The sequence below is a fragment of the Ciconia boyciana genome, chromosome 5 (genome assembly GCF_034638445.1).
Source record: "Ciconia boyciana chromosome 5, ASM3463844v1, whole genome shotgun sequence".
Classification (NCBI taxonomy): Eukaryota; Metazoa; Chordata; class Aves; order Ciconiiformes; family Ciconiidae; genus Ciconia; species Ciconia boyciana.
This window is the reverse complement of record NC_132938.1, coordinates 84,949,711-84,962,151: the sequence shown is the minus strand read 5'-3', so window position 1 is coordinate 84,962,151 and position 12,441 is coordinate 84,949,711. Positions and strand designations below refer to the sequence as shown.

Sequence of the window (12,441 nt, the reverse complement as noted above, 5' to 3'; positions counted from 1 at the left end):
GCGCATTTTCTATTCAGTCCTTCAATACAGCAACCAGGAGCCTTTACTAAGACAACCACCAGGGACTAGACAGCAAGCTCATCTACTTCAGACAGATGCATATTAACCCTGCGGACAAAGCCCAAGCGTTTTGAAATTACATGCCAGTTTTCACAGACAAGTGTTCTGTTCGTATTCAAGTGTCCATAATGTGAATTGTCTTATTCTTACCTTCCATTAGACTCTCCAAAGAAATACAACTGGGAGTTGTTCCATTACAGGCAACCCCTCCTTAAAATATAATCCCAATGGGGGCTCCTAGTGCAGGAGATTAAGTAGTTGCTCTCACCTCGTCATGTACATATTGAAATAGGCAGAGACTATTTCAACATGCACAAAGTTACCCCAACGAAGCCAAACAACCCGAACAAAATTACCCTACAGTAACACGCCATGCAGAAGAGAATACCAGCTGAGATGCACAGAAGACTAGCAGCTCTGTGTTTTACACAATCAGCTTTGTGCCTTGAAGTCAAACAATTGCCGAGCATCACACCCAACAGCAGTACTTAGTCCTGATTCTGAACAGTCATACCCACATTGCTTTCTCTCCTCAGGGATGAAGGGTTTGGGTTGCTTTTGTGGTTTGGGTTTTGTTTTTGTGTGTGTTTGTTGTGTTGTGGGTTGGTTTTGGGGGGTTTTTTTGTTTGTTTTTTGTGTTGGTTTTTTTTTTTTGGGGGGGGGTATTTTTTTTGATTGGGGTTTTTTTGAGTTTTGTCTTAGAAGAAATATATGTGGCCTTCAACTTGCATCTTTACAAATGCAGACTGAGGTATGCTTTTGTTCTATTATCCCTAGTGTCTTGCCTCCAGAGGAAAACCAGTTGACTGCTGCACAGTTTGCAGGCAACCAAACTCTAGAGTAACTTTTAACGGTGCAACAACTCCAACTACCTTTTGGACAGTCCCTGCAAATGCTGGCATGCAAGTTCAAGCCCGCAGCTGATGATCAGCTCTCCCAACTTCAGCAGCAGGGCTAGGGACAGTGGAAGACTCAATGCATTGAAATGCTAACCATGCAAGAAAAATTCAGTGAAGTGAGTAAAGACAAGGTTTCAACTCCTCTATGGCACCTAGGCATATACGTACTGGGATACATTTCCCTGGAAAATCAAGTTTAAATTTTGTCAGTTCATCAGATTAAGGCTATTGGAAAAGGACGAGGCATTTTTCCAGTCTTCTTCAGCACAAGTGTCATTTGTCCACCTCATAACAAGATCCACTTCTCTTTATCAGAGACTGTTTGAGAGAAAAGAGACAGCGATGGTTTCTCCAGCTTCACACAAGCAGAAGTAGATTCAGCGGGACTGTCGGTGTTAGACTTGATTGTGCTTCAGATGCAACTTCCTTAAAACAAAGATCCAAGTTTTTTCCCCTCAGTGAATAATCACACCAACGCAGCTCAGACTGCTGCCAGAGACACCATCATGTGCCACATGGCACAGCGGACCCTTCCGTAGCAAAGTGCAGTTATTTAAGGCCACAAACAAGGAATCCAGCTGTTTCCATTCAAGTAACAGGCCCAAGATTTCTCAGGAGACAGCTCTCTCGGGACTTTCTGAAGTACGAGAAGCACTTGTGCACAAGGAAAGCCTGGTCAGAACCACAGCTCTTCCCTGCACAGGTGGCCCAGGTAGTTCCTTCGTACTGGACGTACTGCCAAGGAGATGGGCACAGAGCTTTGTAGGCTTTGCATCCGCAGGTGTCTCTGTTGAAGCACCAAGATGATTCTGGGCCTAACAAAAATCTTTGTGCAATTCAGTGTGAAGGCTGCGCAAGTATTTTTTCCCGGTGAGAAAGACACCTCATTTTCTCAGCTCCCAATTCTGCACAGATTATGAAGTCGTTACAGGAACTCTAAGAAATCCATTTCTTCACAACTTTGTCAGACTCTCAGCATCATGTGTTGCTTCTGGACCGTCATGAATATCCATGATGATAAGCACAACACCAGCGGAACAACAGTGTCCTCAAGAACCAGGAACTCCACCCTGTAACTCCATACCAAAGCTCTCCACAAAGGTGCTCAGTTCAGAAATCTTCATTCAGTTGCACATGACATTTTACTGCAATTGTCATCTTTTTAGTATGAAAACTTTCGCAAAGTGTAAGCAAGGTATTCTGTTCTATGAGTTAGCTCCTTTTTTAAAGGAAAAGTGATTCATCATCACCACAATATCCATCACTACGCGCACAATGACATTAAGCTACTAAATGCACAAAACTGAACGCTAATATTAGCCTGAAATTATGACATCTTGATCCTCTAACAAAGGCTGCATATATTTAATTACTCGTGTATCCTCTAACAAAGGCTGTGTATATTTAATTACTCATGTAGTACTGTCACGAACACAACAGCTTTAAAAATATTTGACAGATTTTAAAGTATTTTTCATTTAGGTATAAAGCATCAGCTCAACAATACAAATCAGGCTTTTGGAAGTGGAAAGACAAGATGTTTTGAATCCTACTCAGCACCACATAACATCACAAAAAGACAAACTTACAAAACACTGTACATGAGTTATAAAGTACGGGATAGCAACCGGGTTTAGTAACAGAGAATATAACAATTTATTAAACCTGTATCTTCAACTCCTTCCTCTAGATGGCAACATGATTCACAGTAAACTCAAAAACTGAGCAAAAAAAAAAAAATCACTTAGTAGTAAACAGCAGTTTTCTCTCCTAAGAGATAACCTACATCTAAAGGGAATTAAGCCTTGATCCTTAAGATATGTCTGAGGAAATTCCAGGACGTGTTATACAGTTCAAGACAATCTTACAGGTACAAGCCTTAATTGTACAATAACTCTCCCAATTTCTTATTAATCCACCTAAGTTTGAGAGAGTACCAGCAGACAAAATTAAGTATAAATATTTCTGCTTTGACTGCCATAAAAGCATTAACACTGCAAGTTAAGTTCATACGACTTTTGGCACACCCTCCTTAATATCAAAAAACAAAGTTAAAAGGTCTTTGAAGTCTTTGATCTATTTATCTATGGGTACACACACACACAGAGATTAAAGCCAGCAATGCTCCCCTCCACTCGACCTCTAACCTAAGTCAAGCCAAAAGGGCTAAGGAGAGCTGTAATTGCATGTCCTGTCATCTATAAACAAGCCTGCCATCTAGTGTTCTATCGGTCAAGCAAACTGAGTTTTTTTAATTATTTTTATTTTTACATTTTCTGTATTCCATTGACTAAAAAACCCTAATGCTGGTTATTTACTAAGCAAAACTATGCTGTTATGTTTACTTTTCTGATACGGCATGTGAAGTTGATTATCGCATCCAGCTCTTCTGTGCATTGAATTATCTTTACTGAGGTGAGCCAAAAACGCGTCTAAGTAGATTTAGTCTTTAAAAACTTCAGACTATTTTCACACATGTAGTACAAAACCTGGGTAATGGAATTATAGTAGTAGTTAAGTGTTCTTTCTGCTGGAGATTTAGTGACAGCAGTTAGCGGCACTTAGCTCCAAGTTATTCTAGCCTTCACTAAGTCTAACTGCATGCAATTCAGCATTTTCACTGAAAGGGTGGTCAAGCGCTGGAACAGGCTGCCCAGGGAAGTGGTGGAGTCACCACCCCTGGAGGTGTTTAAGAGACGTGTAGATGTGGTGCTTCGGGACACGGTTTAACAGTGGACTTGGCAGTGCTAGGCTTAACAGTTGGACTCGATGATCTTAAGGGCCTTTTCCAACTGGAATGATTCTATGATTTTTTATTTCCCCAGCTTACTATAACCAGCCTCTTGAGCTACTGCAGGCAAGTGCATTTCTTGTATAGCATTTTCCAGCTTTTTGTAAGCCACTTAAATAGGTCCTTGGTTAGTATCCTCTTCTGTACTTACATTTGTTCAAAAAATGTGGCTTAACCAAATACATCACAGAAAACTTACCATAACTACAGTCAGCAGTCCAACAGCCAGTTAAAGATTCTGGAAATGGGTAACGTGCTGACTTTGTACTTCAAGCTAACCTTCTCGAGATTCAAGACTGTATTATTTCAGAAGATTCTAAGGCTTCATTTGGAAGCAGCATGCCTAACAATATTCAATTTACTACTAAGTAATTTCAAATTCTAACCTTGGATTCAGAAAGAATGCTTATTTTTCAGCTGGTACATTATCCATATTCCCCAGCTAGCTATAAGTCATTTTACTGTAAAATGTGCGCAGGCTACATCCATATCTCAAACATAGGGGTCTTATTTGATCAACACAGGATACAAGTGAAAACAATAAACTAGAGTTTAACCAAAAAAAGTCACTTTCCTTAAGTATTAGCAGGTAATGCACACATCTTGTTGAGCTACATTTAAGGACACAGAAATCAAGAAAAAGAGACTCAGCTGAAGGCATAGGGTTTTTTTTTTTTCAATTACTCGAAATTCAACTTTACTGCATTTTTAATTGCAAGGAACTTGCTGATAATCAGCCAAGTATATACAATCTGTTTTTTGACACTGTCCCATCTTACAAGTCTCACTAATAAATCTGAGCTTGACAAAACCAGTTTTCAGAAGAGCATCTAATGAGCATGTGGTTAAGCAATTAAGAAAAGGAAGTCATTCCAAGTAAAAACCATTGAGATAACTGACTTCAAGAGGAAAAAGTTTATTCAACTATTGCCATATCAGAACAATAAAGCAGCCCTTACATGTAGCCACTCATCAAAAAGGACATTACAAAACATTAACATAATGTAATAGATCAATTTTCTTTCAGGCATTTTCAAAGGACGTATCAGACCCACAGAATCTTCTGCTCTGGTGTGCAAGAAAGAAGCTGGAAAGGAATAAAGCAAGCAGCCGAACTTATCTTCCTATCTGACAACATACCTCTGCTGTTCAGAGCTTCTTGACAATCAAGGTGACACAAGCAGTATTTAAGAGCTAAGATATTACCATTTCTGCAGTATTTGAGGCAGTAACCACCCATTTTAGACAGTGAGATCCTGTTGCACACGTTTTCAAAAAGGGAAAGGAAAGAAAGAAGACAGGCCCAACTCTGCCCTCAAATGCTCAGAAAGAATTTTCTGTACACAGACTGCATGGCCCTTCCACAAGACAGGTGTTGGAACTGCTGAGCAACTACAGAGCCCTTATTTACTGTGAAGCAAAATAAGCCTTCAAGCGTCCCTTACTTGATCTTAGCAGGTCAAATTCTCTGTCCAGCAGCTCCTCCTCTGTCAACTTGGAAAAATTGTCCTCTCCAAATGGGTTCCAGCCTGACATATCAGGGGGGTTATTGATGCTCTGCTTTGGGTAACTGGCCATTGCTTCAGCATCAGGAATACCTGACCTGTAAAGTCAATTCATGGAAGCAAATGAAGAGAAACATTACTTGATTGTTTATCAGGGCGAAAATCCATGACATGCTTCATTATGCCAAAATACTACATACAAGCAACACACATGCATTAACAGCTTATCCCCAAAGCACCTGAAAGTTAGTTTAAGGGAAACAGATCACTTGAAATACGTGGTTCAATCACATCATGTCTGTATGCAGCCCTTGGACTTTTATTTTTCAGTGTATTAATTGTAACCAAAGCACAGAATCCTTCATCAAGGTGAGATGCAAGGGCAAAAACTATATTTCACCTGTGGTCACTTCTGTATTGCCATAGGAGACTGCCTTGTTTTCCTCAAAAAAAAAAGCCTACTAAATATGTTTGACATTTTTGTTGGTTCTCTTTATTTTCAATTTTTTTCTTGGCAGACACATGAAGTGTCTTTGAATCCTACATCCATCCAACTGATACAATTAACTTTAACTTAACCAGTTGACATCACAACTTCTGCTTGTATTACTTATCTACACAGATAAGGAAACCTTTGACCAAATGCATTTTTCCTTTCATGCACATTTGAGCTAATCACGCCTACCACTTCCCTGTTTGTCTGAAGTGGACTAGAAAAGCAGCAATCAGCCAGTTACTGCATGCTAACTGGTTCTCTCTCTGTGCCTAGCCAGGCTCTGCAGGCCACACCTGCAGCCCAGCTCCACGTGGAACCATCTCTTCAAGGCAAGAGACCGGGGCAGGGACTCCTTCCTGTCAGCTTGGGTGCCACCATCCCACAAGACTACTGGCTCTTTCTACTGAGAGAAGGACAACATGCGATACAACGCAATGCCTTTAGCATGTCAAGAGAAAAGAAACTCATCGCCCCTTCCTTTAATACAAGAAGTCATAATTTTTGTTTACAAGATCCATCTTACGCCTTGCAAACTGTTACTAACTCACAGTCATTGACTTTAAGCTAAACAGCAGGATCAAAACCTTCAGCCAAATACACAGAAGAGAAACTGGAAATACACATCTTTACTTCCAGACTGGAATAATACCTTTCAGAAACTATGTGTGACAAAAGTACTCTGGCAGTAGACCTGACCAAAGTACAGCTGCTAAATCTCAGATATGGGCACAGAAGTGCAGGACAACACTCTCTGCTAGGCATTAGACCGCCTAATTGGTGAGACGAAGCCAAAGTGTGATATATGTGGTATTACATCAATCCAGCCTACAGCAGGAAGATATTTTGCCTTTTACTCTTTCAACACACTGTAACCTAGAAGAGACTAAGAATGACAGCAGCGCCTGACACACGTAAGCCACACTATTAACTGAACTCCTGTGTCAAGACTGACTGCATCAAAGATTGCAGGCTTCCCACAATTGCAAAGGACTTCTTTCAACATAGTACAGTAGGAACCTATATAAGTTTATAACCTAGTTCATAACATTAATGAAACATGACAAATCTGTGATTTTTTAATTTTTAAATCAGAAGAGGAAGGGGTTTTTATTCCACACACTGTTTTTTGTAAGCATTCATGTTGAAGTCATTATTTATTATACTTTATTAAGCAAGGGTAAGTCCACAGGCCCCTGCAAAGGGACCATAGCACTGATGAGGTGTACTCCACCATATAACGTAATTAACTCAGAGCTCTGATCAACAGGCAAAAAAAGTTAGAAGCCCTAGCAAATATATGTCAAATAAAAAGCCTCTCTTAAAAGAATGTTTGAGATAACTTTCACACACCCATAACCTCATTCAACATAGGCTACTGACCATGCTAAGCAAAGTGGTTATCAGTCACTTCCTGCAGTAAGTCCATGAACAAGAAAAAGTGGAAGACAGCTTCTTTAAGAAGTTCTATCAGGCTCATCTGTTAACAACTTAAGTGTCTCACTTAGCTCCCAAAATATCCTTTACCACTAAACAGCAACTATCCAACTGCTTTAAGTAATACCTTCCTATTGAAGCAAGTAATTTCTGACAAAAGGATTCAGCCGTGCTCATCACAAATTAGTAATGTAAGCAGGTAGTGGCCCTTGGGTATATCTGTGTCAGAATACTTACCTGCTTGCAGGGTAGGGACAATCTGCCACTGTTCCAGCATGCACTGGAAGTGACCCAGGGTAGGAGATGAAGGCTGGTGAGAAGTCTTGCGGAGAAGTGATATATTCAGGAGACTGCGCCTGTTGCGACCGCTGTTGCTGCTGAGCAAGCATCTGCTGCTGTACGAAAGCCTGCTGATATTGCTGCACCTAAGTAAGACAATAATCACGTTACTAAAATTCATGTGGGCTCGTGTGAAGCACTTCTGCTAAGTAACAATACTGGCCTTGCAGCCAAATGCACTAACACCACTACACTCCAGAAAAGCTTGCTAGCTTCGGCAGAAGCAAGAAGCCAGACCTGTCCGTTATACGGGTAAAAAGAAACTGCCCTAACGGGTCAGTGATACCCTTCTTCTCTTCCAACATATTACCACTTAGCTTATTGTAATTACTGCAACCTAAGTATATGCTACTGAAGCACTAAGAAGTTAGTTTTCATCGTACCCTGTTCTTAAATATTAATAATCAAAGTTTCAGGACAACTTCTCCTGACTTTTGAAAAACAGATTATGCCAGTTAACTCTCTTGCTTTTCAAGCAGGAGTTTGATGCCACCATGTCTTTTGTCACTTTGTACACACATTTGTTGCAGTAGTCACTACGGGAAACCTTAAGTACCAAGTATGTTTCAAATTAGTATATACCTACTTAATGAAGTTTAGGATACATCCCATCCGATTAATACAGAAGTGCAACTCCAGATAAGCTTTTGCAACCAAGTTTGGGTTAACTTTTTTTTCCCCCAGCTGAGTATCATTTTACATGCTGGACTTCACGCTATTTACCAGGTCCACAGCTCATTACAACTACTCACAAACTCCTCTTACAGAGTCTTCACAATAGACTTACAAACACAGCACGTATTTTAAGATTGTACCATCTATGTTCCACTCTTGACATACCATAGCGGGATACTGAGATTGGGAAGGTTGCTGCTGGTACACAGACTGCATCAACAGCTGCTGTTGGACCATCTGCTGGTGCACTGCTTGTTGATACTATAGTTGAAAAGAAAAAAAAATAGCTTTAAGAAGTCATGATCCCCCCTTTAGAAATATACAGATATTTCAAAGAAGCATCAATTAAATTATCACTTCTGTGACTCAACAGCATGTTTCAGTTAAGACATCACGTAACCAAGAATCAGCTTGCAATTCAGTCACTGCATTTTATTGACTCTGTGTTTGGAAGCCCTTCCATTTTTTTTCACTCCCAATTAATACCAGCCTGCTTAACGCAAAATTAGACTACATCTTCAGCACTGCCTTCTCTAAGGCAGGCCAAGAAACATCCCAACTTTTGCAATTGTCACCAGTTCTGAGCCCCTTTGGAAAATTTATCAGCTGTGCTTTAAACAACAGGGGGAAAAAAAGAGGAATAGCAATAGGTGTCTTGCACAGGATCTGAAAGTTCTTGTGTGACCTAGCTGCTCTTCTGTTATGTTTACAGGTATTTATGCTACCCAACTGAAGCAATTATACTTGATGGTATGCAAGCTGGACAGTGTTATAATACATGGTATCCATGAAAAGTCTGGGCAGACAGAACAACTACGAAAAGGAAGCTCTTCACTGACCAAAGACAAACTGAATAAAGCAAAAACTGCAAAAATCCTACTCAGATCATGTACATACAACCATCTACTGCAAGCATAGCATCGTCACCTAGATAATTCCTAACTTATCTCAAGCGCATTTACACATACGCAATGCCTTTACTTGGGCCACACAGTGGCGATTCAAAGCAAGCTGAGATTCAGGGTCAAACTGCAAAAACAAGACAGCACAAAGAACGCAACTTTCTAGGATAAGCATTACAGTGCCTACGAGGAGACAAATCAAAGGTAAAATGGAGGGGCAGGAGCCATGATCCCTTTATCTCTCTCCTAGCAGGAAGAAAAACAGGCAGCAACAGCAGCAATGCTTAATTAGCACATGATTCCAAGTGTTATTAACAAGCATAACGTGTCTCTTAGAAACTTGTGTCATAGATTTGACTTGTACCTGCTGAATATAAGCATCCTGAATCATAGGTTGCTGCTGCTGGTGATGTAAATGGTGGAGCTGCTGCAGCCTCCAGTCCCCCTGCTGCAGCTGCTGGAGAACTCTGTTCTGCTGCGGAGGGTGCTGGTTGGTCCCCTGGGACTGTAAGATTTCTTGTCCATTCCCTGGTCGGGCAGTTCCTGTGATGTTCAGACAACACTATTGACATACTGTTCTCTGAAGTTTAGGTACAGAGCTCCCTGGCAGTTAACCTCTTTATTTAACACTTCAAGGTGAAACAGTTGATAAACTTCCCTTCCCAGTCTGACAAGTAGTATAGCTGGTAGATACTAAGTTCACTTCTCTGAAAATACTTTCAGGCCTGTCAACGCACGGTTTCTACTTACAAGATGCAGGAAGCTTCCTTTGGTCTCACGACAAAGCAAGCTGGGTTCAAGACTTCTGCTTTACTAATACTTAAGTTGTACCTTCTAGCATCTCAAACCCTAACCTCAAAGCATAAAATTTTGTATGCATACAACACTATTTTTTTTTTAAGGGAACTATTGGCTCACTTGTCAAATTCCCTTAAACAGAACATCTGATTAATTTTGCCATTCAATTGTTTTTGCAGCCTTGTAAGTAAGCAGTTACTAACATAAATCAATCTCTCTTGCGTGCTGTATTTATATTCTGAAGTGCCCAGGAACTATCTGTTCCTTCTCGTAACAGGAAAAGCTTCCCAACTTGGATGTCACCTGGTCCCTGACTAGTAAAAGTTGTTTACACCTGGGACACAAACGCTCTCAGTGGCCTTTTGATGGGAGGCTTTCCCAACACCATCCCTGAAGCTACTCTTCCTGTACCGTAATAGACACATAACATCACAAAGTGCAACTAGGAAAGTATTCAAGATATAAAGGAAATCTATGTAAGTGAATATTTATCAGAGCCATAAATCTTTTTGAATGAGATAAAGACTAACTCAAAGGATTTATTAAAAACCCCTTTCACTCGATTCAGTCTCCCTCAATTACTCCTCTGTTGCCCCTCTATTGCACCCAGAGTGCGATGTGAAATGCATCAATCAATCCTTAGAGAAGTGAAGTTTTTACATGGTTCCACGCTACAAATAATACCAACATATTATTGCTATCTCATGACTTATTGAGGCACAGGGAAAATATCTTCGCTGCTACCGTGAAAGCAGTTTGTTACAGAAGAGGTCAGTACTTTTAGTGAACTATCTGAAAGTCAAAACTGAGCATGACCTTCTCTCACAGTCCACAGTGGGAAACGTAGTTCAAACTCAGTGTTAAGCACAATGAAAAAAATACATTCACTTCTCAACAACTCGCATTTAGTTTTTGTGGCACCTGGTCAAACATATTACTTGCACATTTAGAGTCTTTCAAAAAGGATGAAGAATTGTGTTTCAGGATGTAAAAAAAAGCAGATTAATTTGAATTTTACATGTTATCCCTACTAGAGCAAGAAGGAAAAGAAATACAAAACTCATTCTTCATTTATTTGGATCCATCCTTAGACGTGGTTTAGTTACCTTTTTGCCCACGATTACCTAATTCACCAGGAACTTGTACTTTGACTGGAGTTGCTGAGCTCTGGATCGTCAGCACACTAGAAGTGGCAGTGCTTGAATTGGCCTTTGGTCTTTGTCGCGGTGCAATTGAGGTTTCTGTTGGTCCAACGGTATCTGTTATTCTGAAATGGCAAGTTTTCCGCAGAAGAGACTTGATAAAAAAAAGACCGTTTCTTCTTCAAATTAGACACAACATTTATCTGAATAGCTCAATTAAGTCTTAACCATGTGCTGCTCTGAACTGGATTTTAATACCTTAAAATTTACTTCCTAAAATTCCACTCACCACCCACTGCAGCCATAGGCTGTATGACTGCTGCAGAACACCATCAAAAAGGAGCTATGCAACAGCCTTATTGCCAAGGAGCCCACGGCACTAGATGAGATCTCTCTGCATAAGCTTTCCTCAGTTCACAGTAGCGAGCGAAAGTTACGTGCAGTACTTGAGTCAGCAATCCTATGACTAGAGATATGATTACTGTTCATACATAGAGGAAATAAGCTTAAGAAAAGTCTTATCTGTTAAGTCAACTCATTTCTACTTTTTGTTAGAGATTTAGCCTCTGGCAGTTATAATGCCCATAAACAGCTCAAAATATTTGCGCCTTCCCTGCAGTACTTCAGAGGTGTATAATAGTCCTCCAGGGTCACAAAGATGTTCAAAACCCAAGTGCTTTTGAGCTTTAATCCTGTTACCAGGTTATAGTATATGCATTTTAAAAAACTGTCCAGCTGCTTAAAAACACTAATTCACCATCTGAGCCCCAGCACCTAACACCTCACATTATTTCCTACCATATTATATCAACACACCATCTGCCTTAGCCTGCTGTAACTTAGGGCTGTCAGGAAAACATTTTTTAGGAAGAACTATAACTCTTCCTACTATCATCTAGCAGATTTAGTTGGAGTTTAAAACTTCTTTCCATAGATACTCTACACCTGCACTCTGCTGCACATTACCAACTGACAGCAGAGCCAGCAAAACCAACCATGTCCAGACCATGACATTACCTTAAAATGGCACAGACATATCTACGTAGCTGAAACACAGCTTAGATGAGCCCATTCATTTGCTTCTCATTCACAATAGGCTAATGAAGTCAGAGTTGAAATACAGCTGATCATTATAGCTGAATATAAAAGTACCTAATTCACACATGTTGGTACATTCAAAACTCAAACAACTTCCATTAACAAGGAATAAAAGTGTAAAGGATTCTTCCAGCATTAGCACTAAGCATAGGCCACATACCACAGCAGAAGTAAAAAGCACGACTAGGAATTACCAAAGTTTTGGGTTTATTTTTATTAAAAAGCACAAGAAAAAGAACATTTTGGTATAAAAATCGCAATTTTCCAAAAAACAGAATCCACTTACCTTCATCAATCAGATT

General features: G+C 40.1%; 1 protein-coding gene across 3 annotated transcripts in view; it reads right to left on the bottom strand.

The window, feature by feature from the left end:
- BMP2K (BMP2 inducible kinase) overlaps window positions 1-12,441 on the bottom strand; it is a 67,802-nt gene that overhangs the window by 17,585 nt on the left and 37,776 nt on the right. For 2 of the 3 annotated variants that reach the window (XM_072861359.1, XM_072861361.1), the window contains exons 10-14: window positions 11,006-11,166; window positions 9,466-9,644; window positions 8,365-8,460; window positions 7,423-7,610; window positions 5,196-5,353 (exon numbers count right to left, since the gene is read on the bottom strand). In XM_072861359.1, the coding sequence (XP_072717460.1) occupies window positions 5,196-5,353; window positions 7,423-7,610; window positions 8,365-8,460; window positions 9,466-9,644; window positions 11,006-11,166 (782 nt within the window). The remainder of the gene's footprint in view (window positions 1-5,195; window positions 5,354-7,422; window positions 7,611-8,364; window positions 8,461-9,465; window positions 9,645-11,005; window positions 11,167-12,441) is intronic. The other variant, XM_072861360.1, reaches the window with a different exon arrangement.